We start from the raw sequence: 26,290 nt of genomic DNA, 5'->3' as shown, positions 1-26,290 counted from the left end.
AAATAATGCCATCTGCAAAAAAAAAATTAATATATATATATTGAAAAGCGAGAATACCAAACTCTCCCCAGAAGGTAAGAGAGAAAGAAGGCATGTTGGTTGTATTGTCTGGTGCCCTAGACAGGGGGCAGACCCCATACTGAAAATGTAATGCAAGAACCTGCCCAGATTCAGAGAAGACAAAAGGGATGGAGGAATGCAGCATGTCCCACAGCTCGCAGCAAGAGATGACAAACCTTTTCTTCATAGAGAAAATTACATGCAACAGTTGAAACTATCATCTTGTCGCTGCGAAAAAGGGAAAGACCTCACTAACCTGCTTTCCACTCCAGCTCCTTTCTCACCCTTGCTTCCTAGTCACCTCTTGTCCCTTGCTGATACCCAGTGGTGCACATCAGACTGGAATTCCCATGACCCATCCTCTCTTTTTTTGCCAGGTCAGTGAACTGAATGGGCATGCAGATGGAGTCTGAACAGTGACAGAGTTGCCAGACACAAAGTAAGTGACAGAAGTATGCAGCCAGAAACAGAGAAGATAGGAATTCCTCCTCCCCAGCCACTGAAGACTACCAGATCAGGTCAAGTCACATAATGTAATTTTAAGTTACTTGGAGCTACTCAAGCTTCTAGACTATAAATTGTCTTTCAAATGAAGTCTCTCAAAGGAAGTACAACCTGAGAAGCCCCCTGTGTAACTTTTTGGATTAATGGTATGTTCCAGAATTACACACAGGAAAATGCATTTTTAGAAGATTGCAGCACTACTTGAGTGCAGAAAAACTACTCCTCTGAAAAAGCATACAGAAAATTTTCAGTTATACAGTTATGAAATGTTATCCATTCTTCATTGTTCAATGGAGATGCAAAGCTGGTCTTTTATTGTGAATTACTAACATCTTTATTTCTACATATACAGAAAAGCTCCATTTTTCTCAATACTCACAAAACTTTCTTAGGTATGAGATCTCATGGAAGGAGTTGCATGAATGGCTTTCCCGGAAAAGTGGAATGCCCAACAGGGCAATAAGAATGATAATAGGTCTCCAACAGTAAAGAAATGATCACAGATAATGCAGAACTGTTCTAGGGAAGGAAGGCAATTCAGAGAAGACTTCAAAGTGATTTCCTTGCAGTTGCCTATACTATTAAGGGGTGATAAAAAAGAAACTTGAATAAAGATAAGACAGATGAAACAAAGAGGGTGAAGATTAAAGAGCTACTAGGAATGGAAAGGACAGAAGTTAAAAGCAAAAAGAAAGGTGATTATCTAAATTTTTTAATGCACCAAGTACCGAGAGATTTATTGAAAGAAGATGTGTCAGTCATTCCAAGAGACACCATCCCTCCTGTGTTTGGCCCAAGAGCCAAAGTCATTACCTGGAATTATCATTAGGAAGAGGAAAGAGCCAGTGCCCACGGGCTTTCCCTTGTTCATCTCAGCTCGACCAGTAGGTGTCACAGCACTCAATGTTATCGTTGTACAGCAATTTCAATCCACATAGGTATCTAGTTTGAAGAAAGCTAAATTATGGTAGCTAAAATAAATCGGGTTGTTGGTTTGTTTTGTTTTTTTTTTTAAAAAAAGAAGTCATTAGTCTTTTCTATGACTTTCTATCAGATATTTCAAGTATCCTTAAAGAGCTTGGAAAAAATGCAAACCAAACAGATTGCCAAACATGTCAGCAAATACCACCACTCTTACACCTGCACTTAGGGCTTTAGTGAGGTATGAAATGCTCCACGCTGGCACAGGTAAAAAGAACACAGATGCTTACTGCCCCCTCCCCAGTTGTATTCACCAGCCTAACCGGCACGCAGGGCTGAGGTTTGTTCCCAGACATGCTTGGTCTGCAAGCTACAGCTAGCAAACGTCAGGCTGTCACAATACAAATGTAAAGGCAGAGCAGTACGAGTTGCAGAAGGAAGAGAATTTCAAGTCAATTTTTAAAATCCTGTACTTCAAAAGAAATGGAAAACAAACACATCTGAGAGAGTTCCTTGGGTTTAGCTTCCTTTTTGCTGGTGTGAATGCTCCAGCAGCAAAACTTTGGGCTGAATGTTTTCCTACCCTTCCCCAGCACTAAGGGAAGCAGATGGGCTGTAATCATGCTCCAATATAGCAAAGAAGAAGAAAAGCATATGATGGCATCCCCCAATATGAGCCTGCCTTTATGCTTGCCAGTCAGCTGTGCACATATAAAGCAATCATGACTTTGTTTGGCATTTCCTCTGGAACATATGGTGATTTACTATGCAGTCTCCGGCATGTATTGACACTGTTTTGAATTGCACTTAAATCCTTCTCTACTACACGCACAAACATAAATACATGTGGTTTACGTTTAGGGGCACATCTACCTGATAGCAGAAGAGTTCTGCCAATAGCTATACAGCAGCTGCTGAAAGCCCTCCTGTCCCCAGAGCCCAGAGATTTAAGTGGGACGAAATGGCTTTGTATTTTGGGGGAGACCATGGCAACTTGCTACAAAGCAAGGCAGCTTCAAACAGACCACCTGTGCCCAGAGGACCCCCACTGTTTGGCTGAGCACACCAAATGGTTTATGGTTATCAGCATCTAGTCCTGCACTATCTCCTTCTGCCTAGTCCCACTGATTAGTGGGTTGCATAATGATCCAAAAATAGATCACTAAAATATGAAAATTATTAGACATACTTAATAATAATCCCTGCAGCTACAACATTTTTCATAGCAGGCAACTGGCTGGCAGGTTACACAATTTAACATCCAAGATGTGAGTCAGAGCAAAAAAGAGAGAAGTTACAAGCATATCAGTTTAAAAGCCCCGCAGAGTTAGGCAGTGCTCAGTTCATTACCAAGGTACAGCAACTGAGACAACTGGATCTTCAAAAACCTGTGCAACTTTGGAACAAGTAACAATTTTCTTTTCTCACCAGTAACTTAAGAGACCATCCAACAATTAATCTTCTCATGCCAGAAAATACACTTTTTTTTTTAAGCAGCATTAATATGAAGAACGTAAGTTGGATTTAGCAGTCTGTGATTTCACTCGTATTTCATAAAATCAAGAGAAACATCAAAAAATATGTCCTGTGAAACACCAAGATTGGAATATTCTTTTATCGAATGTTTTTCTCAAAACAAAACAAGAAAAGCCACTGGATTGCCACTGTGCTGTCTGCTGATCTACACATAGTCATATTTGTAACACTCTTGAAACTCCTAAATGAGGAAACATAGTTTGCCTTTTAAAACACAGAAGTAATTCCAGTGAACAACCTTTTAGCCCTTCACTCCTAGGGAAAATACCTATACTGACTGCAAGATGCATCTCATCAAGAAAATGTAATTATGTATATTAGATGGGGCTCTACTTCACCTTGCTTTTAAGAAGCTATTACCTTTTACTGTTCTTAGTGCATAGACTCCACCTCCTTTAACACAGACAAACTAAGAAACCCAGCCAAAATAAATCTGTATACTGAACCTTATACACCTTTACTTCTCCCAGGAAGAGAGATGAGAAAGGATAAACTACATGTGGTTGATGTTCAGATGTTAGTGTTTTTGCTTTATGCCTCACCAGAAGACACTGGGATAAAATGGTGACAAAGGCAGAAGGAGAGCCTGCATAAACCTGAATAGAACTAAAGTTAAAGGAAAAAGAAAAGTAAATATACTATCGCTATTTTAGTAGTACAAGAACTAAAATTAATTAGGTGAAAACAGGTTATTAATAGCACTTTCAGAGCCCGAAAAAGTGTCCCACAAGCAAGAATGTCTTATCTTGGAGTGCGTTAAGCAAGCCAGATAAGCACTCATGATTACTCAAGGTACGTATGTTAGTGGCTCACTCACCTGAAGCTCCCACGCTTTTGTGAAAAACTGCTGACTACTGGCTTCGAGATCTGAGAAAACTTACTAAGGACCAAGAATGACATGAACAAGAGTGCTTCAAAGTATCACATTCAATCATCAAAACATTGATTTCAACAATGGCTTTATCAAAACAGTTAGATTTATAAGTTAACATTAGACTATTGTTGCCTTCCAAAGCCCCTGCTCCAATCTCACCTAATGCTGCATGCATGCAGATCCCCCCTTAAAAGTGGTAAGAAAAAGCTTCAGTGTTCTGCACTAAATAGCTTTCTGGAGACAAGTCATAGCTTTGTAACTTGGGCTCTCACAATGTAACTCACTCCAGGTTGTAAGGGGAAGATGTTCTCTGGAAAGCACAGGTTTCAAGGGAAATCAAAGCGGCAGCTCTTGCCTGGGCGGCAGCACTAGAATCATAATCAAGGAAATAAAAGGAGCTTGATGGAACCCTAACAAGCATGAGTCAATGTATTTCAGGCTTGTCTGCCATCAGGAAAGGCAGAGATGCTTTACCAGTGCTCAATAAAAAGAGCAGTTTAATTTCCAAGGTCTAGCAAGCAGCTTGTTCCAAATCTGTTGTTTGCTTCATTGGAGTATAAAACAAAATCAAAATTAAATCATTTGTCTGTTTCTCTAAATCACTTAGGATGTCTAAGGGCAATTGAAGCTTTTTAATACTAAATGAAGAATATTTGTATCACAAAACAATCTTTACCAATTAATATTATGCTATTTAAGAAAGTCTGTCTGAAATCTTTTCTTGTTCACTCTCTTTCTGCATTAAGTGCAAGTTACAGTATCTATACCCTAAAGAAAAAATAGAATGTAAAGCTTTCTAATGCAATGATTATTAGAATGACCTAAGATAAGCATATGGGAACAAAAGTGCCACTGATCCAGCAATTGCCAAATAGTGACTAACATTAGCTACCTTTACACTACACCCATTACAAAGGTAAATTGTTTAGCTTACTATTATTGTGCTACAAGACTTCTTCCCACCCTACTCCTATCTGCTCACTCTTGCCTTACTGAGAGTTGCTTCAGCATGTACAAAAAATAAAGGGACTAGAAACATCTGGTTAAAGACGGATCAGGAAGTTCTTCAATAGAAGCATTCTCCACTGATGTCAGATCCATTTTAGGAGGCTCCCAACCTTGAGAACTATTCCTATTAGTTTGTTGTACAACTCCATGAACCACAAAATACCCTGCACTGAACTGTGCTGGATTTCAAATTAACAGTTTATGCTTTGAGCAGTTTGTGCTAGAAAACCTCCTAATAGCTCAGAAGAACAGTAATCCTTTCTATAAAGCTTATTTTCTTCCAGATCAATTAACGTTGACATTCCTACAGTAAAATTAACAATATTCAGTGTCACACTGCCCTTTCAGTACATTCCTGAGTACTGCATATGGAGACTGCAGCATGCATGTTGTCTTCTCTGCTGCTGCCCAGCCTGGTGTCTCCAGCAGGCTCTAGCTGGTCTTCAGTGCATCCCTGAGAGGGCATCTACTGCCATAGATACCACCATCCCTTGCAGCTAAGCCAATTTATTCTTTAATACACAAACTGTTTGTCCACACCATGCACACTCTGCTACCTGCTAGCATCTCTTCAGGCAAGGTGAGGGGAACAGAGAAATAAATCAGAACCAGAGATCCAGATCTCTGAGAGGTCACCCTTCCTAATCTGCCTCCCTACGCCCAACAGGGGCCATACCTGAAAAGCCAACCTGCACTGACATCTAAGGGATTGTCCCAGCAAACCTGTTTGCTCACACGGGGCAGAACACCCCTTCTTCCCCCTTCCTCAGGCTCTTGGCTCCAGCAGTGTCTCCTGAGAAGGTGCTCGCACAACTCAGCAATATGACAGGGCTCACAGAGCATGAGATGTACCATCTGTCTGAATGGACACAGCTGGCCCAGGTCACCTTCAAAGACTGCTCAGAAGGTGTGGGGCTCACCTGCTGGTTGGCGGAACAGAGCAAAACATACATGCAGAGTAAATCTCAAGGGAAAACGTGACCTGGCAACACACTCAGGCAGAGGTAGGCAGTGTGGTGTGCTGAGACTGGCTCAGTGCATCACAAGCACACGTGGTTGCTAAGTGAGTCTGGGTAGTCTGACAAACCCATATTTGTCACTCATCCAGCAACTGTAGAGCAGCAGCCTCCAGCTTGATCACATGTTGTTTCTCTAAGGTGGGATGGCTGCAGGAGGCAAGTGTTATATATCTCTTCTGGTCCTTAAAGCAGCTTTGTCACTCATGTTCACATGGAAGGAGCAGGAGCAGCAGGATCAATCATGGGTTACCATGTGGAATTACCAATTGATATTGCTTTTGATGATCACCATGACACAGGCCCAGCAGCATGGCCTGCCCAGTGGGAGAGGTGGATTCTATATCCGTGCCACATAGCTTCTGAACAAGCAAGTGGGGTACCCGTGCTTCTAGGACGCTTTGTGATAGTGGTAAGGCACGATGCAGCCTGCAGCACCATGGTCTCATGTCTGACTTTCTAGAAGGCACTGTGTTGGTAGGGTTAGACTTGGGTACTAGAGCAACTTCGGATACTAAGTCATCCAGATAGCTGAGAAAGCACCTCAAGTGCAGTAACGTCACTGGAAGGTACTCGTGACTTCTTCATGTCTTTATGTTGGCTGTTTTAATAATATTCCTCGGGGATCACGAGAGGGTAAATGTTGCTGTCTTGCAACTTCTGTTGGCAGGAAGGGGTGGCAGACAGGCTGTCAAATGGTGCAATCAGAAGGGTTTCCTTGGTGGCCAGCTAGAGGAAAAGTTGCTGGATAAGACAATTTGAGGTTGCCCTGTATTGCTTTTATTGTGTTCACCTGGTCTAGGAAAACATTGAAAGAGCTGCCTCTGTCCCCAATCACCTACTGCTGTCCTATAGCCTTGTGAATTGCACACCACCAGCTGCTCCATTCATCCAGTTTTTTCCACCCATCTCTGTGGAGAGATACCAGATGCTCCACTCCTTTTCTCTCCTGCCTCTTTCTCTGTTTGACTTGCTTATCTACTGAGAGGCTCTCTTTGTACATGCAGTATTCAACAGGGGAAGAGGGACAAGCTTGTGTTCCAAGTACCATTTTTCTAGTCTCTTGGCAACATTGTCCTTGTTTTTGCTCACTCAGTTGCTTCCTTTAGCACACTTTGTATGTACTATTAAATACTTATTATTCATAGGGTGGCTTGTCTTTCAGACAGAGAGCAGACACAAAGGCCTTTTACAAGACTGCAGCACAAAATTAGAGTCTACTCTTCCAGTACACATGGCATAATTCAACATGTTGCACTACATGCTGCAGATCTTCCAAGTTCTTCTACACTGTGTACATCATATGGCTAGAAAATCCTGGTTCCTGTCCTCATCATCACTGAGAGCCACTGTTCAGCCTAGGAAGTCATTTAATTCTCTACATTTGAGCTTCCCTTCACATAAGGACAAGAAATTATCCAATATCTTATTAAAAAAACAAAGAGATAAAACTCCACATGACATCTTTGGATGAAAGGCTCCATTTGTACACCTTAAAATCTTCAGTAAGGAAATTCCAACATGCAAGAAAATTACAACATTATTAAAGGTAATCTGGTAGGGGCCTTATAATTCTACAAAGCATGCCTTTCTGAACTGCTCTGTGGTGACAATGATGGGGTTTGGAAAATCCTGCTGATTGGAAAATGTGGTGAACCAAGCCATATGCAATATTCAATGATAGATTTTCAGAGAGCACAATAACAAACACCCCCTCAGTATTTTTGAAGTTATGCCTTCATATTGCCAACAAATATGCTAGATATCATAAAAATAACAGACCAATAACAAATCTAGACAAACTGTCATAAATTTCTGAAACATATTACAAACCAGAAGCCACAAGTTTTTCAAACTCCCTTCATGGTTGCATCTGTGTTACAGGATGGTTTGGGTATGAATGATGAAGGTCATTTATTAACTGTCTTGATTGTCAAAAGCAAATTAGTTTTGAATGTAACTGACAAAGAACATCATAATGCTTTTATGTTAAAGGATAGAACTGTTCCCAAATGACATCCCAAATAAAAGATTTTCATAATTATTTCTTCCACTTACTCCAATGAATTTGTCATTTGAGTCAATGCAAATCTCCTCTTTTGGAAAGGGCACAGGATAATCACTGAAGGCATGTAAGCCACTGGACTACCTGATAGAACTTTTACTCCTACCAGACTGGCTGCTTGAGCAGTTTGAAAAATGCAGGCAAGGGAAATCAAAAACTAATAATATGTTTCTAGGCTATACCAAAGTTCTAATAGCAAAGCCAATATCCATTTGTTAGAGCTAACACTTTTTTCTTGCTCTGTTATTGGTTTGTATCTTAACATGAGCAAAGGTTACAGCATCCTCATATTTCATCTCTAGCCTAAACCACCTGATTATGTATGTGATGGAAGTCAAGAGCAATTTTATTTTTGTTCATCAAGATAATAACTGGCCATAAACAAGATCTTTCCTGTTACTGTGAAGTAACAGTGAAACCTTGGAAAACAACTAAAAAATTGCCCAGCCACTTACTTAGAGGAAGACTGTAACATGCCTCACTTCCACAACAGTGCAAAGAATGCTAGAGTTTACATGATTTATCTAAATTTTACACAAAAAACAGGCATCAGCCTTGAAGACTGAAGACACAGATTTAAATATTCTGGTCCACCTGGGTCTACTATTAGGTCTTTTTAAAGAGTAATGTCCTGAGATTTTTGTGGTGGTTTTGTTTGGGTTTGGGGTGTTTTGTTTGTTTGGTTTGGGTTGTTTTTTTTAAAGAATAAAGGAAAAAATATTTCCAAAAGGGGAACATAATTCTGCATTTTCACACCAAGACAATGCTTATGGCAGTTTGCAAAGTAAATAATCCAATGTGTTACAAAATTATTTTGGCAGAAATTTTCTTGTATTGTCTGATGTCAGCTGTGTAAATGAATCACAAAATGATTTTGTTGTGTGGTATATTTATTAGAGAGCACATGGGAGAAATGACTGAGTGTGAAGTTTATCAGGATGGTGGAAGCACATCTCCTGAAATTTTAAGGTGAAGGCAAGATGAATCACAAGAAAAGGCCAGGTTGGGCTGGCTGCATGGTTCCTGGGGACACATGCTGGGGACCTGGTGTAGGTGTGGTTTGCCAAAGTGTGGTTTGGCCTCAGCCAGCAACAAAGAACCGCAAAGCCACTCGCTCCACTCCCACAGCCGTGGGGAAAAAAATCGACAGGGCAAAACTCGTGGGTTAAAATAGTATAATTTAACAGAACAGCAAAAGGGAAGATGAAAACAAAACAATAACACCGATAAAGGGATATGAAGACACAATTACAGCACTGCTGAGAAGCGCACCAACCGGACCTGCACTGCGGCAACCCACCCCCAAGTGGCAACTGCTCTCCTCCCCCCGGCTACCGCCTCTTGTAGCCCGGGCATGGCCCATCTGGGATGGAATACCCGCCCCCTGCCGGCTCCCGCGGGGAAATTCACCCCATCCCTGCCGCAACCAGGATACAAAGTAACAAAGACTTGGAACAAGACATTTTCCTTTCTGTAGTTGTAAAAGACCCCAGAAGATGGTGACAAAAAGAAGAAACACCTAACTATACAGTAATAAAAGCACATAGTATTCAAGTCTCAAATATTACTTTAACTGGATGTCAGGTTTTCACATTCATGATGCTGTACTAATTAAAAATGGATTTAGCAAACTTAGCTCCTGATAAAAATCTGGCGAAAACATACAGTCTCACAGCTGCACAGAGAGACAATGGATTTGGACCTGTGATTAAGATGACTTCACGTCCAGCTGCACTGTTGTTTGTGGATAGCGCTATTCCCACTCCAAGCCCTATATGGACAGCATTTTGGGAGACTGAGTGTACTCAGAGTAGCCTACCACTGTATGCTCCTGCTTCAGTTGAGGGTGATATTACTGAACTCAGTATATATGTAAGTGCCCTTGCACAAGACACTGAAGTTCACATCCCATTTTGGAATGTAGTAGGTAAAAAGAGAAAATGAATGGGAACCAAAAAAAAAAAAAAGGTGATAGCAAGAGGAAAAATACTGAATGTGTTTTTAAGTGGAGCTGAGTGTAAGTCCCCTCTGTAGTTCACTAGTTTAGAAAAATTACTCTAAAAACACTTAGTATATTAATTTGCATAGCGCTTTCATATTTTACATCAGTGTCAGGTATCACATTTCTGTTTGAAAATCTGAATCCAAACAGGTGTTTGACACCCGTGATAATGCACTTCCTTTTGAGGAACAACTCATACACAGCTTGAGGAAAAATGCAGTTGCTTGCTGCAAAAATAATACCAAATAAAGAGGGGCTGATTCACAATCCTACTCTCAAAGTATTTCAGTAAGTTCTTATCCTGACCCACACCCCAACACAATGCCCTCCTTACCACTTGACTTCAGCTGTGGCAATAGTCGGTAGCTACGGTCATAGCAGGTGATTGGCAAGGCGCCCTATCAAGTTTTGTTTGCAGTTGGTTCATTCCCACGATGGTAAAGCTTACAGGATTTCAAATTCAAAAACTTTCACAAGGCCACACCTAGTAGTTACTCCACTTCACATCCAGCAGTCAAACACTTCAATGCCACACTGGAATGGGCAGCAGCCTGTAAAGCAGGTTGACATCAGACACCACACTACCTGTGTAGTGCACCGTGCACATATCGAAAATGAGAATAACACACTACACAGACAGGCTGCTGTTCAGCCTCCCTTGTGTATCCTTATTACACCTCTGTTTATCTAAGTCAACACAATAAAAACATGAGTTTAAACCAAGGACTGATCCTTCCTGCTGTAAAAATACTAGTGAGCATTTCACTGTTATCACAATGAAGACCAGATTCCCAGCCTGTGTAAGAGCAATTATACTGCCTTTTGGATTACTGTCTTCTGCCCCTCGTGGTGGGCTAACATTTAGAATTTCCCCAGTTCCTAGGAAATTCATTTTCTATTTTAAAAAGGCTTAGGGGAGCTATTCTGGGGAATCCTCATTCACACTGAGTAACCTTTATCTATATTAAAATTATTTTTATGCTTTAGTCTACGTGGGTGGAGGAGGGTAAAAATCAAAGTAATCCATTTTCTTCTGTTGGGATAAACAAGCTGCTGTAGGTGGCTGTGCATGAGAGAAAACCCTTTTTTAATGTTAACTTTCTGTTACTCATCTGAAAATAGCTTCACAAAAGCCAAATGTGCCTCTTGTTTTTTTAAGGATTAAAATAGTCTGAAAACAAATTTTATTTTAATTCACCATCAACCTTGTTAACTGTATTTTTCATCTACTTGGAATAGCTTTACCATTTATGGAAAGCGTTTATGAACACTACAGATTTTGAAAAGGTCAGAATTTTTTTCTTTTATATTTAAGGCTGAGTATTTTATAGGTCATTGAGAAAAAAAAAAAGAGACCCTTTCAAAAATAATTCAAGTGGGTCTATTCAAAGTGTGATAAAACAAACAAAATATCAATCCTGCTTCTGAATTAATGATTGAAGTGCTTGACCCCAATTTCAGGATGACCAAAACTTGTTCCATTTACATGCTTTTTCCAAGTACTAGCATATAATTGGAATGTCTTTCAGTGATATAACATTGACATAGTTTTCCATACTTAGAAAACCCATTGGGAAATAGCTAAAATTCTGATTTTATAAATTCGGTTTGTACAAATTTAATTTCTAATTCAGTGATCAGAAAGCAAACAATCATTAGGTATTTAGTGACCAACGTAGGAAAACCTATAAATCTACAATAGCACAGAACAGGAAATATTCTCTTCCTGAAGATAATTCAAGACAGTTGTAGTTTTAGTATCAGCTTCATAAAAGAATCATATTCTTCCATCTTAAGCTGAATTGTAATTCAAAATTCACCCTCACCAGCTCTTCCATCAATTTATTTTATTGATGGTTATTAATACCTATTGATCACTAGGTTACTTTTAAAGGGATTTACTAGTGAATGACCTATCAGAATTTCAACAACTTAATATTCCTTTGGGGAAATACACACCTTATTTTGTATGTCATACTAAGTTATTTCATTATAACAATGGTACAAACATTATACTACAGCATCTAAATGTATGAAAAATTGTTCATTATTCACAGTAGGAGAAGGCATCTCAAACAAGTGATGAACTCATCAAATCACTTTAGAAGGAATTAGTCATTTAAGCGCATTTTAAAGAAGCATTTCGCTACTTACCCACATAGATTAATCTAAGTTACAGCTAAAATTTACATGAAAATTTAAACGCACATGAAATTTACATGAAAATGTACTGAACAGAAGCAACAGAACAGTTTTGTTGTCTGTGTTGGGTTTAGGTGGCAAGGATTTCATAGCAAAGGGCTGCAGGAGGGGTTTCTGTGAGAAGGCACCAGAAGCTGTCCCCATGTTGGGCAGAGCCAGTTCTAGTTGGCTCCAAGACAGACCTGCCGCTGGCCAAAGCTGAGCCACTCAGCGATGTCAGTAGCGCCTCTGCGATAACATATTTAAGAAAGCGTAAAAACCACTGCACAACAGCAGCAGAGAGACAGAAGTAAGAATATGTGAGAGAAACAACTATGTAGACACCAAGGTCAGTGAAGGAGTGGGAGGAGGTGCTCCAAGTGCTGGAGCAGAGATTCCCTTGCAGCCCATGGTGATGACCATGGTGAAGATAATTATGTCTTTATTGTACATATACATCCCCACTATGTAAACTACTTGTCCGTGGCCAGATCTTCCTCTGTATAAGCATAGGGCCCTAAGGATCGAGGCAATACAGATTGAAATAGAACAGAAATAACTTCAGAGTTTAAAAAGTTTTGGAAAATAAACTTCAAGACGATGTCTCTGAAAGGTAATGGGGTTACTCTTGGCTGAACACTTACAATCACTGTAGAAATATGAATGTTAAATGCTTGCGGTCGGTCAAATCCTCTCCAAGTCTGGGTATTAAGGCTTTACCTGAAGGGGTCCAACAAGCTGCAGGAGAGGAAAAGGAAGAAATCCAAGGGCACATCCTCCTCAGGGCATGGGATTTCAACTCATTGACAGTCACAGCACTTAAGATAGCAGATGTGCAAACCTAACAACACGCAACATGCATCAGAGCACTTTCAGTCCAGGGTATAAAGACGACTTGCACAAAAATCTGTGAGCTAGATAAACAGTTAACTGTCAGAGACAGATAAAAGTTAATTAAGTTGTCCAAGGCCAGAGACAAGATGTAAAAATGCAGTATGGAATCTACCAATAAGGAAACAGAACAAAATACATTTTGCTTAGACTGGCATGAAGAAACAGAGAATATAAAAACATTTAACTACCTGAACAGATTTTAAAAGGCAGTACAGGAAAGAACAGAGTTGAGTACTTAAGTGTTTGTTTAGATTTGGAAGGTTTTTTGGAAAATGATAACTTTGCCTCCTGGCCAGCTAATATGGCATAACTCCCAAGCCACAGACCCATCCAGACATCTCAGTCATCCAGTGTCCTGGATCTTCAGTCCTGTAAGACGCGTGCCAGTCAAGCATCGAAATCCTCTTCTCACAGGATTTGTGGGATTGTTTTGGTGAGTACAAATGCAGGAGAAAGCAGCAGGCTGTCAGTTTGATCATTCTGAAATCCATCATCAAATGGGCCAATATTCTAAAATTAAAACCTTTCACTCTTCTCATTTTAAGAAAGATTTGTTAAAATCTTCTAGCAATTCAGCCTTCCATATCAGAAAGAATTCTGGGATACCATTTTGAATCTACATCACGAAAAAGAACTGGAAAACTTGGCATGAGGAAAAGCTGAATACAAGGTTATGCATTGCCTCTCGGAAAACAACCTGCTGCCAGCTCCCACGAGATTTCAAATCAAGGCTTTAAGCACTCCTAGCTGAAATGTTTGATCTGAGAGAGGTTCTCTCTCTCTAGTTAGAGCTTACAGTATAAACAGAAGAAAGGTGAAGCTAATGCTGAAGAGGAAAGCACAATTATATTTTAAAATTGCTTTTAGAAGGTGGTGGGAGCCCTGTCCACCGGCACAGCTGGAATGGCATAGAATAAGCACACAACTACGTGTACAAAAGCAAGCAATCTTACACAGGTAGGGAGACAGACTACTCTGTTGCAATCATTGCTCTCTCAAGAAATATGTTCTGACTAGGAGCTTTGGCTTTAAATCACTAAATCATGCTTGCTTTGTAAAAATGTGGAGTGTTCTTTGCCATTTCTTTCAGTCTTACAAAATCCCAAATAAAACATGTACCTCCTACTGCATTCCTTCTTTTATTCCAGGACACAATTTTTAGTTTCTGGAAAAGCTACTTGCGCTTTCTATCATGATACTCCAAAGCATTCAGAATTAGTCATTTAATCTCTATCCAGGCTAAAATGGCTTACTAGAGAAATCTCAGCTTAATAAATTATGTATAAGAATTCTCTCTTTTATGTAGCGTGTGCAATCATTTGAGCTGTAATATCATTTATGGCTGCAGCAGAATGAACTGAGCAAATACACTGTGGTACAACCCAGTGTAAGTTAATATTGGTCACAAAGCGCATACACGTGGAAAGAAGCAACTGCCAAAACCAGAACGCTTGCAAGCACTGCCAAAGGCCTTTCACATTCCTAAAGAAGGTGCCAGCAAACTTTCACCTCATCACAAGCAAAAGACAATGACAAGTAGCTATCAGGCAAACACCTCTCTTCCTACGCTTCTACTAACACAGAGCTATGAAGTCCAGGCTGGAAACACAGAATATTCAAATATTTGCTGGGGAAAAATAGACCTCCATCCTGCTGCCCTCCAAACCTGCAATATTTCTCTTTCATCTAGCACACCCTCCGTAAGGGAGAGTTTGTCCCTTGACCATTCCACATACCCCTGGTGCCTACACTCTTGTTCCTCTCCGAGATTCCAAAACCAGAGAGAAACATCAAGTAAACCTGCTTTAATTTCACAATGTTACAGCAGGAAGTGCTCTGAGAAATCCTCTGTCAGCTTCCTTTCAGCTGCAAAACCCTTGAGCCTTCCATACAGCCACCTGCAGCCACAGGCTGCAGTTCCAGCTTCTTCAGATGTTGAAGAGATGCAGCAGCTGATTCTACCCCTGCTTCCCCTTAGATGAATGTTTCAATGACTAATAGCAGAAAGAGTTAATTAAACTTCTCCTTTCTCTTCCCCCTTAGGAAAAATAAAAAGTTTTCCAAGTCTGAGCTCCAGTCAGAGGTAACTAGACAGCTAATAACTTCAGGGGGGATTTTAGTCACTTGAGGAAACTGCTTGGGGAGTCACCTGACAGTAAGCTGACAGTTTTAGAAAAGAGGATATTTCACCAGTGTTTGTCAAGAAGGTGAGTTAAAGGAAACTGTTTTCACAGCACAGACAGGGACAGAAACGGCATGCCAGGGATGGAGCACTGGAAGCATCTCCCTCAGCCACAAAGTCCTCAGACATCATGGGCATTAACATTTCATAACTGCAGCCCTGTTCTTGGGAGGGCATAAAAGGGACACACAGACAGAAGCATCCTACCCTCTCAGCTCACCTCAAAGCACATTCCATACCTGTAGGAAGAACAGCACAAGGAATGAAGGGAAGATGCTTTTTACTTTGCCTAAATCCGGCTCTAGAGTTAGCTAAGGTCAAGAGTAATTGGGTTTAGTACCTTATGGTGAACCTGCATGTCTGCTTATTTCTGCCCGTCGTTAGCAAGCAGATCCAGACCCCAGTAAGTCTGGGGGGGACATCCATAAGGTCAGCACTGCTCACTGGCACCAAAGGGTCTGGGACAGGGAGTCCCATCTCCAGGAGGGAAAGAATCACTGGAGGAGACCCAGGAGCCAAGGAATTCGTGAACACAGTGAAAGAGTGGACCAACGCTAAAGCTTACTTAAGCTGAGCAAAACTTGGCTAGAAAGCACCTTGCACTATGCAGTGAGACTCTGTACCATGGCAAAGTGAAGGCATATGCACCCTGGAGATGGGGATGTCTCAGAGGAATAACCAAGTCTAAAAATGTACCCATGAGAGCCTTCAGGAAAAAAAAAAAAAAAAAAAATCCCCCAAGCTGCTTTTTCATGTACTTGAAATCTGTATGAATATATTTGGGATGAATACACAGTATCTACACTTCAACTAGTTGAGTACTTTTGGAACCAGTAATGAAACTGTTTATTGAAATGAAAAGTGTCATTCTGGTATTTATATTCTGAGGGATATGCAATACATCACAAACGTAACTCACAGACGGTACCAGTTCATCTGAATTCTACAAAATTCCATTTGCAGAAATAGACCAGGAAAAGTGTTAGAAGCGACAAGCTGGGGAGCTATTTCTATAAAAGATTAGCAGATATTTAAACCAGATTAAATTCCAAACTCTAAAAACTTGCCTTTTAATGTGCATTATCTCCAATCTCTAAAGTATCATACCTTCTAAGCATTTCCAAAAGCATCTATTATTTACATTATTTAACATTTGCATTCTGATTGCAATCAGCCTTCTTTCAATAAAATAAATAAAATTACAGTCTGTTAACCTAGACCCATCAACCACTCACTTCCATTATCAATGAACGCCACTTTTCTGCTGACTGTAACTCAGTTAAAATCCAACTATTTGAATAACTGGATGGAAATTGCTACCATAAAATGTACCTTTTTAGTAGGAACATTTTGTGTAGAAAATTGACAGCCAGGAATTACGATAGTGTGGTTAAAAAGTGTTTTGTAACCTGTGCTGGGAAAAGCTACACCAATGAACACGGAGGAAGAGAGTATTACTTCTGGAGTAGGCATTTGATTCTAAAATTAGGACTTTTGGCTCAGAGAAGATCCAAAATGATGTGACGCTGCTAGCGTTACTGTGAGCTTTAAGAGAGTTGGTCTTTCTATGCCTCAAAGTTTACTTCTACTGATGTTAAAAAAATGTAGTTATATATTTTTAGACCATCTTACCACATTATCCACAGTGTTACTTTAAAATATGCCAGTCAGTGATACCGATGCTTTAGTAATCTCAATACCAAATTCTTCCATGTTTTTTTTTTTTTTCTTACATTAATTAACACCAGGTAAGTAGCTGTTTTTAAACTTATTTTTTAACAGGACATCTCTCAATCTTCTTGCAGCTGTGTATCTTCTCCTTGTCCTGCAGGAACTCAATGTCACTTGAAAAAAATGTCCTATGAGGAAATTCTCAAATATAAATTTCCTTCTTTGTTTTTAATCACATCATTTTTCTACCAGAGCTTCAATTTATCTGACCAAAGTGTAAATAGCCCAGTCTTCTTTCCCCAATACTGAAAAGCTGAATTCTTTGATATTGATAACATATGCAGAAAGAAAACATTGTACTATTTTAATTTCAGTATGCTGAAAATAATGCTTCAGTTTTAATAAATTTCTACAGAGGTGGTTCAGAGAATTTAAAATGGGATATTAGGTTATGATGATTCGCGTTTGACATAATAACTTGAACTGGCACACAGGAAGAAATGAGAAGAGCCAAAAAATCAAGGCTAAGAAAACTGAAACATTATAGATAAGCAAATCACATTCCAAAATGCGGTTGATACTAAAAGAAACAACTCTTGATACAATCAGTCATGTTCATATTACTTTTCCATTGTGATTACTGTTGTTGACTTTTGTTCCATATATTAGATTTCATACCTTTCCTTCAACTTTCCTTGTAACTTCAGGCAACACCCCTAGCATCTTTTTAGCTGCTTTACGAACTAAAGTTGCAGAAAGTAGTGAACACTGTTTATCAGAAGTGCATGACAGTTCACAAATATGCTGAAATCTGTCCGCTTCATAGAAATGGGAAATACTTTCACATATACACAGTCCAGCTCCCTATAAAACTAGCACTGGAATAAAGACTTTAAGCCTTTTGACTTTACATGTTAGCAGAGTCTCTTAGGCAAGCTCTGAAAATCCTTCTTATATGAGAGACTACAAAGAATGCCAGAATACAAGCAATTCAGTTTTTTCATACAGACAGTCCTTAACAGTGATCATTTATATGGCGTATGTTAAAATCAAAGCTACTTACCCTTTTTCTCAAGTTGTAGGTCAAAATAAGATTTCTGGAGAAGGAGTGTGAAAAGGCTGTATAGAACTCCAGCACCTTCTGCAAGGCATCTCTCTTAATCACATGAAGATCACAGTAAGTCAAAGCCCTTACATTAGCACAGGATTGGGCGAGGGTAGACTCCTTCCAGAACACATCACCAAAAACGTCTCCTTTGCCTAGAGAAAAGCAGCAGCATTGCCTTTATTAACAGTACTACTTCCACCAAAAATGTAAAAGAACATACATCTTATTTATGCAAGGTTCTTCTATTTTACACAGTCAGAAAAAAATTCTCTCTGGAAAAAAAATAATCTTTGAAATATTTCATTGATAACCTTTTCCACTATGTTTTTGTTAATTACAAGAGCACAGTAAAATTTCATAAGAATAAACCACAATCAAAGAGTGCTTCATGTGACAAGTCCCCTTTAAATATCAGTAAAGGTTTTCCTCTAAAAATCAAGAAAAGCGGTTCATCCTTGGTTCATGGTCTCTTCTGATCCCTTTCAAAGAGATTAATTAAAAGGAAATGCTTTTTCCCTTTCTTCTTTTAACTGGCATGCAAAGGATTTGTTTCTTACATCTGTGTTGTTGAGTTTTCTTAATCTGGCTAACAATTACCCACTATTGTGTCCATAAAACCATCTTGTATAATACATCATTGCAGTTACAGGCTGTAACAAAACACTACTATACATCAGCATTAAAGTATGTTTGCCGTAGTTCGCTAGATCATCGCCAGAAAAGTCTGTCTTTGCAACAGTAGAAAAGAGCAGATCTCAACTCCAGTGGCTCTAACTTTCAGCTGGGAAGAGTCTCAACAAAAATCTCTGAGTAGTGCATGTGTGCCCCTGTATAATACAGTGGAGGTTTAAGGTAACAATGTAGGCCAAAACAAGAATAGTACAACTTAGTTATCGCCAAGATAATACTGACAAGGCAAGAATATTTAGCTGTTACACATCGAAAGAAACAAAACAAGGCCATTTCCTTACAACCTTCCCATGTGCGTGTCTCTATGAGCTTCGGCCAGCCTGTGAAATCCCTACTGAAACAAGGGAATTAGCACTACAATGCAGGGCAAGTATACCAAATTCTGCTTGACAAACAGCCCCCAGTCAGGATTTCACCGGTTATACCCCAGCTCAGGCTGGGTACAAAAGGAAGCGTTTAGGAGAAAGTTACAAGCTGCTTTACAGAGTAATGGTCATTTTATTTTCTGTTTTCCAACATATAATGCTAACAAGAATATTCAGCTCTTATCTTGATAATGAATAACTGCACTGTTCTTGTTTTGAATGGTATTTTTCTCTTAAAGCTCTGTTGTGCTGAAATATCACCACTGCCTATCACTTTTAGGACAACCAACATTCCATTCACAATGTTTATCAAGTTGTGGTAGGGATGGACTTGTCTTACAAGTAATACTTTGCCCGTAGCAATTCTTAAAGCCAAAACATCAAAATATATATTAGTTTATTGACTTCACCTGGGCCCTTTCAGATTTCATTCCCTAAATAAACAGTCATGTATGAAAGTCTATATGGAATTCAAGAGAACTATCACGAGTGAAGAAGTCAAGAAAACTTCTAAATTAAATGCAGAACTCCCACCTCAGCCCTTGAGCTGTACTTCCACCATCACAGAATCTCTTCCATTAGATGATAAGCATTTTCTCTTTGAGGAGAAGCTAACAGCCTGATGGTAAGCTATGCTGTAGTGCAATAAGCTCTGGTTCACACTGATGTGCTCCCAGTCTTCCTCCAAAGTCCACCTGCCAGGACAAGTTTTGTCTCTGAACACTTTGGAGGAGCATAGATTTCCATTTTAGATGCATATATACACTGAAACCAGATGTTCCATAAGGACATTTTTTCCCCACAAAGTTAGGCAAAGGCACCATAATGATACCCCTTCTTCCACCTCTACTCTCTTTACACAGGACAGTGCCAACATCCAGAAATACCACAAAGGCTGCATAAGCATGGTGCAGTACGACCAGTGCACTAAGCAACTTTTCATTTTAATGGCAATGTCTTTTCCTATTTTCAATTATTTAAACATATGCTTTTTCAGTAGATACATTAAAAACGGCCTAAGAAAAAGTTTCCATGCACTTAAAATAGATCATCATCTACAAGGCTTTTAGACAGACAAACACACAATATATTCAAAATTGAAGTGAAACAATTTTTATGCACCATAAAAACTGATATGCTTCACTGGGTAAAAATGGATTGTTTGCCTTTGGAATAAATATGCTTTTACTCGCAATCTTCCAGGCAATTAGCTAAACAACTGTTTTAATTAACACTCTGGAATCTATCAAGTATTGAATTGTGCCATCACTGATGAGCAACAGTTAGAGCTGGTAGCCCAAGCATAAAGAAGAATTCTAGTTCATTTCTAAGCCTATTTCTTAACATCTCCAGACAACTTTTCAAGCCTTAAAATTACAATAATTCTTTTACTGCCCCACAGTAGGACGAAGAATAATTTGTACAATGCAAGCGCAAACAGCCCCCAGCGCTGCTTTGCCTACATATGAAATGACATGCAGAAGTTAGTTACGTCTTGGTCTTAAAAATTTAATTCTCCATTTCATATAACACAGAAAAACACAACTGTGTCCTTCACCTGTGGCAGCAACCCGGATTTCCCCTTGCTATTTGTAACTCCTGAAAAACTTCCCCTCCTGCAGTTCCCTTCCACCCCAGGGAGCCCCTACCCATTCGTGGCAAGAGCAGCACACGAAGAAGCTATTTCTGCTGGGTGCCCACTGAGCCAAACCAAACAGAGAAAAGCAACACATGAATCACAAGCTGCGTCAGATCACAGAACCCTCAATTTTTAAGAAACAAACCAGGCTAAAACAAGAAGTTGTACTGTTTTCCATCATTAACAATTTCCTTGAACTTAATCGAGTTAACAGCCAGTGATCTAATCGAAAATCAATCCTACATTACAGTTCGATTTCCAAAGCAAGGCACACGTGCAAGCACCACACTGCTTTGCTTCTGTCAAGTGCATTTTCTAAATGATGCTCACCAAAAGTATCAATCTAGACTGTCAGATTCTAAAAAAACCTTGTGTTTCACATTTATAGGACAATTGGGAAAAAAAAGGAGGAGTAGGAAGTCTTTATAATAAGCAGGAATTAAAATTCCACCCAGGAGTACCTGCACTGGGTAAGAACAATTGTCCTCTTATACATGATAAGGAACTGCATACCACCACCCTTCATTTATATGTTCTCCATAAAGTAAGATCAATCACTGAGGAAAAGGGAAGAAAGAAAAAAAAAAAAAAAAGAGGGCAGATTAAGTGGCTGTTTTATCAAAAACATCTGTAAGTGTTTACTCTTCTAAGTGTGTCAGAAGGTGGTTGGCAAAGTCTAATGGCTGCATTAGAGAACCTGAGTCAAAAGCCTCCTTTTACACATAACTCCAGGCTTTATATATTTCACCTTATCTCTGAAGAAAGATTAAAAAGCTAGAGAAATGCAGATGGCCATTTGTTTGTCAGTACTTTGCATTTCTCATTCCCAGCTTGCTGAATTCCAGACATTTGCCAGGAACACTATCTGTCAATCACACTTAAAGTGGATGATCTAAGCTTTTACCATCAATCATTTATATTCCCTACTGGATTTGTGGGCTGAGGACCTTTTCCACTGTCAGCTCAGTATGCACTAAAAAGCCAAATAGTTTTCTGCCTTTTATTTTTGCTTGTTTGTTTTAATTACAATAACAAGTCCCCAAACCCTGAGATATTTAAACACACAAGAATTATTTCATAAAACCAGCACTTTCTGTTTCCATATTTATTCTTTCCCAATCTTATCTCCATATCAAATTTGCTATTCATCTTAAAAGTGAAAAGAGGATTTCTCTGTTACCACTGCAAATTCAGACTGAGTCAGGCAAAAGGTCAAGCCACATCCACTCTGTCTCCTGAAAGCAGGACCAGTAATGAAGATCTGATTATTGCAACTTAGCCAAGTGCTTTGCTGATTCTGTTTGAGAAAAAAAACATGCGCACACATTACAGCTATATTGCCTTGATGTTCCTAGCAGAATTACCCTTAGGTTTTCCCTCCTACAAACAGGGAGTATTGAAGAGACAGAAGATATTCTACCCTACTCAGAAAAAAATATGACTATGCGGAATATTTTGACTGATAGCCCACTTGTTCACCTTTGGGTTCTGGGTGTCTGGGAGTCATAGTGCAGTTTTGGTGTGATAGCACCTGGGTGAGAAGATGAGGCCATTGATTCATGTGCTGATTCAAGTCAGTACGGACTTTGATGGGATTCACACAAATCCATGGATTTTCAGTACGAGGCAAAATATTCATGTTAGATTTATTGTCAAAGCAATAGTAATAGTTGTTACAGCAGCCAACACCAGAATCTATCTCAGGTCCCTTCCAGATCTGCCTGCACCTGCTTGTTTGAACTAGAGAAGAACTGTGACCTGACATAGTCTCAGCAGACCCAAAGATAAGCTAGAATGACCAAATGCTACTTGATGGTACCTCAGCAGCAATGCAGCACTAAGCATATGTCGGAAATTGGGTGTTAAGAAATACTATTATCTGTGATGATGATACACAGCGGCTGTCGCACCTGCACAATGACTTTCCCAGCACAGCTCCCCGAAGCCCCACACTGGCCTGCGCCCTCGGGATTTGTTCTCCACCTCCATGCAGTGGGAGACACCAACTGCTGTAAAGGCAAACACAGATTCTCTGTGTCTTGGTCTCTATTCTAGTGACTGCTCAGTTAAAATGCCGATGAAATTTAAAACCAAAAAACTTGGCCTGATTTTTTTCTTTTTTTTTTTTTCTCTCCCTCCCCCAACTCCTGATCAGATTTGAACAGAACCAGAGAATGTGAAGTCCATGTTACAGGGTTCTCCAAATTGTATTCAAGCATAATTCCACTAAAGACAGTGTATTTACCCCTAGTGTTCAAAGCCAGTGATGTGAGTCTCAGGTCAAGCCCCTTCTGTGATCACCACGTGTCCATTTGGCTTCAACTGAAAATCTTTCCCTCTCCTGTCTTCCCTCATTTCCTCCTTATCCGAGTAAGACATGCAATTTAAGTTTTCCCATTTTACAGAGAGAAGACAGATTCAAGGAAAAGAGAGGCACTGGAGCAAAAATAATTTTTCCTCTTGGTGCATTGTTTTAAGGCAACAAATATCTTCCAACCAGAAAAAACAGAGCTACCATTTCGCATCAAGGTAGAGTATTCAGTATCTGTCCCACAGATAAATTGCACAACTTGACAGCCACTGAATAGCCTGTAGTTTGGTCCTCCAACACAGTACAGCTGGCAGGAGATGATGCATGGAAGTGATTTGCTGCTTTGGATTTTCTTCAGATTTCTCAACTGCAAACTGAGACACATAATGAGAAGTGAATGACCAACTGCACTGCAAAAAATACACTTTTTTTCATTAACCAGAGGTTTTAATCACTCTTTTCCTCTAAAAAGACCTTAAGCAGAAAAAGCCAGAATATCAGTGCCACAGAAACAAGAAGTAGTGTTACAGTGACAATAAACTGAAGTTGGGCTTTCAGTGATTTGCCTGGTGCTCGAACAGAAACATAGTGTATCTGTTCATGTTTTAAAACACAGCTTGGCAACATTTTGCAGACAGTTTACTATAAACTGCATTGATTTTCTCTGTTGAATCACATTAGTGTACAGAAAAAATAAAAACATTTATTTTAGAGCACATGATGAGTAGCAACAACATGAATTAGTTACGGCAAAGATTTCTATTATTATTATAATTAATGTGTTTATTTGTCTCTCTGAATAGATGGTGAATTATATTTCACTACTTGACTTACTGTGATGAGAAGAGTTTTAAAATGTCAACTGGGCCCTACCAGGCTTACTCACAAAAAGCTAGGAGGCTTTGCTACAGTATGAATCATTTATCCTTATTTGCTTTTTAATGGTTACTGTAAAAAATGTTATAAATATGTGGCCAGTTTGTACAAACTCAGAAGACATGGAAGTTGGCAGCTTAAATAAGCAGAGTCACAAATGTGTTTGAACTTATTTGCATTGGTTAAGTAACAGGAAAAACACAGCTCAATCTGTATTGTCATCACATGGGCAGTGCTCATTCTCTGATCAAAAAACCTGTATTAGAGGCTCAAATTGCAATATCCTCAGAGTTATTCCCTGATGACTTAGAAACTGGCTTTATGTTATAGCTATTGCTCGAAGCTTAAAGCCCCAAAATTTGATTTTTTTTTTTATTTCAGACAAAAGCATTCAAAGAGTTTAACATAGTAAGTTTTGCCTTCTGAAATATATAAACTAAATATTTTGAAAACCTCACAAAGTTCATAGCTATAGAACACCTAATTTTATTTAATATTTCTAGCAACTCCTTGAGGATAAACTTAATAATGTTTCAGAAACATACCTCTGAAAAAAGTTTTAATTTGAAACTCAGAGAAAACAAAGAAAAATAAGTGTTCCATATTTTTTTTAACCTGGCTTTTCAGTGAAAAAAATTATTCTTCTGCCTCCAAAATTCTGAGACAGAAACAAAACCCTACCCAAAACAAAAATGAAAATTCATTCAGTGGCTCACTTGCCAGAAATCAGGGCCTTTAATCTAACGAAGAAATCAAATCTGGGTTTCTATATAATTTCTACCTCTTCACATCTCTGTTTGTTTGGAGTATGCAGACAAACGCGATGGGCAAGCCTCCCTTATACAGCATGAGATATCAAGGAACACGCTGGAACAGTGAGACTCAATCTCTACCACATCTCAGTTTCAGCTGCCAGTGCATCACGGATCACTGTTGCCAGCAACCTGCCAGACATTACCATCTTCCAAAGGGAACTTCTTCCACATGTGGTGGTGTCTGACTACTTAAGAGCACATTATGCAAAGTTGCATAAATTTGCAACAATAAAACATGAAACTGTAGAAAAAATATCAACTAATTTGAAGTGCCAAGAAGTTCATGACTGAGGCCTCTCTATTCACAGGGAATTCCCCTCTTCCCCAGTTACTCCAGCAAATCATTCATCAAGTGTTTTAAAAATCTATTTCTCCCAATACACTGCACAGTCTTAGACCATCTACAGATATTAGTGGACAGGGACTCTGGTGATTCCTACTTGTAATGCTCTACCAGAAGTTAGATGTAGAACAAATAACATCTGGCTGAAGTCTCAAAATAGGCAACTCCTGATGTCAATTCACACTACATTTTCTAGATGTCTGGAGCACACAATAAGGAATAGTCTCTGTCCAAAACCATCATTTGGAATAAACCTGTATTTTTCAACAAAAGTTTAGTGCTGCTCCTACATCCACCATGAAATTAAAGTTTTGTATTAATGTAAACTTCCTTATGCCAATATCTTCTTGCTAATAGTGTGCTTGGACACACGTTGAGGAAATCACACTTTTAGTATCACTCCTTCGGTTGATGTTCACTGAATCACTTCACAGAAACATGCAACTTGTCTGATCTGCCTATATATGTCAACATTAAAAAAAATCAGCTTTAATCCATAAATAGAAAAAGCACAATAGAACTACTGAAGATAAAGCTGGATTTTAATTTCAATCATTGCTTTTTCAAAGCACCACTGGTCACGTTACACTCTTATTCAATAGCACACACAATGCTGTGACGTTAGCTACTGTGTTTGAAAATAATAAGAAAACCCTAATGCCATCCATAATCCTGAAACCACTTCTTAAGCCTAAGAGCACAGCAGCTTGGCATTTTTACCACAGTTAAATTTAAAAGTCAGGTGAAAAATGAAGTAGAGGAGTAAGGGACTTTTTCAATGACTTGGCATTAAATAGCAATGGGCCCCCAAAACACACAATTAATTCTGAAAATAGAGTTTTACACAAAGCATTTTAGTTTAGGGAAACCTGTGTGAGTTCAGGTACTGGGGACAGCCTAAAGATAGCAGCATGGGCTCAGCACAGTTAGCTTACCTGACAACTTCAAGTTGGCTGAGAAGCAATCTTCACACGATTGTGTGGAAGATGCAATGTTTTTACACTGTGAAGGTCCAAGACAGACAATACTTCTGCACTTTTATCTTCCCTCCCAAAATGAGCCATCCTTGTGGTGCAGTTGCCCTCGCAGTTTGCACTGTCCTATCTGGATGCAAATCTGTCCCACCAAAATCTGAATCAAACCTCTTGTATCTACCTCTCAATGAAATGCTTATGGCTAAATGAGTAAGCTAAAGCAATTGTAAAGAAAACAAACAATTATTCTTATAA

General features: G+C 39.3%; 1 protein-coding gene across 1 annotated transcript in view; it reads right to left on the bottom strand.

Moving 5' to 3' along the window:
- The window catches only part of KCNH1 (potassium voltage-gated channel, subfamily H (eag-related), member 1), a 170,898-nt gene that overhangs the window by 53,964 nt on the left and 90,644 nt on the right, over positions 1–26,290 (bottom strand). Inside the window, exon 9 of the mRNA XM_009888373.1 lies at positions 17,978–18,174. Within this exon, the coding sequence (XP_009886675.1) occupies positions 17,978–18,174 (197 nt within the window). The remainder of the gene's footprint in view (positions 1–17,977; positions 18,175–26,290) is intronic.

The sequence above is a fragment of the Charadrius vociferus genome, unplaced genomic scaffold (genome assembly GCF_000708025.1).
Source record: "Charadrius vociferus isolate BGI_N301 unplaced genomic scaffold, ASM70802v2 scaffold340, whole genome shotgun sequence".
Taxonomy (NCBI): Eukaryota; Metazoa; Chordata; class Aves; order Charadriiformes; family Charadriidae; genus Charadrius; species Charadrius vociferus.
This window is presented reverse-complemented; position numbering and strand designations above follow the sequence as displayed.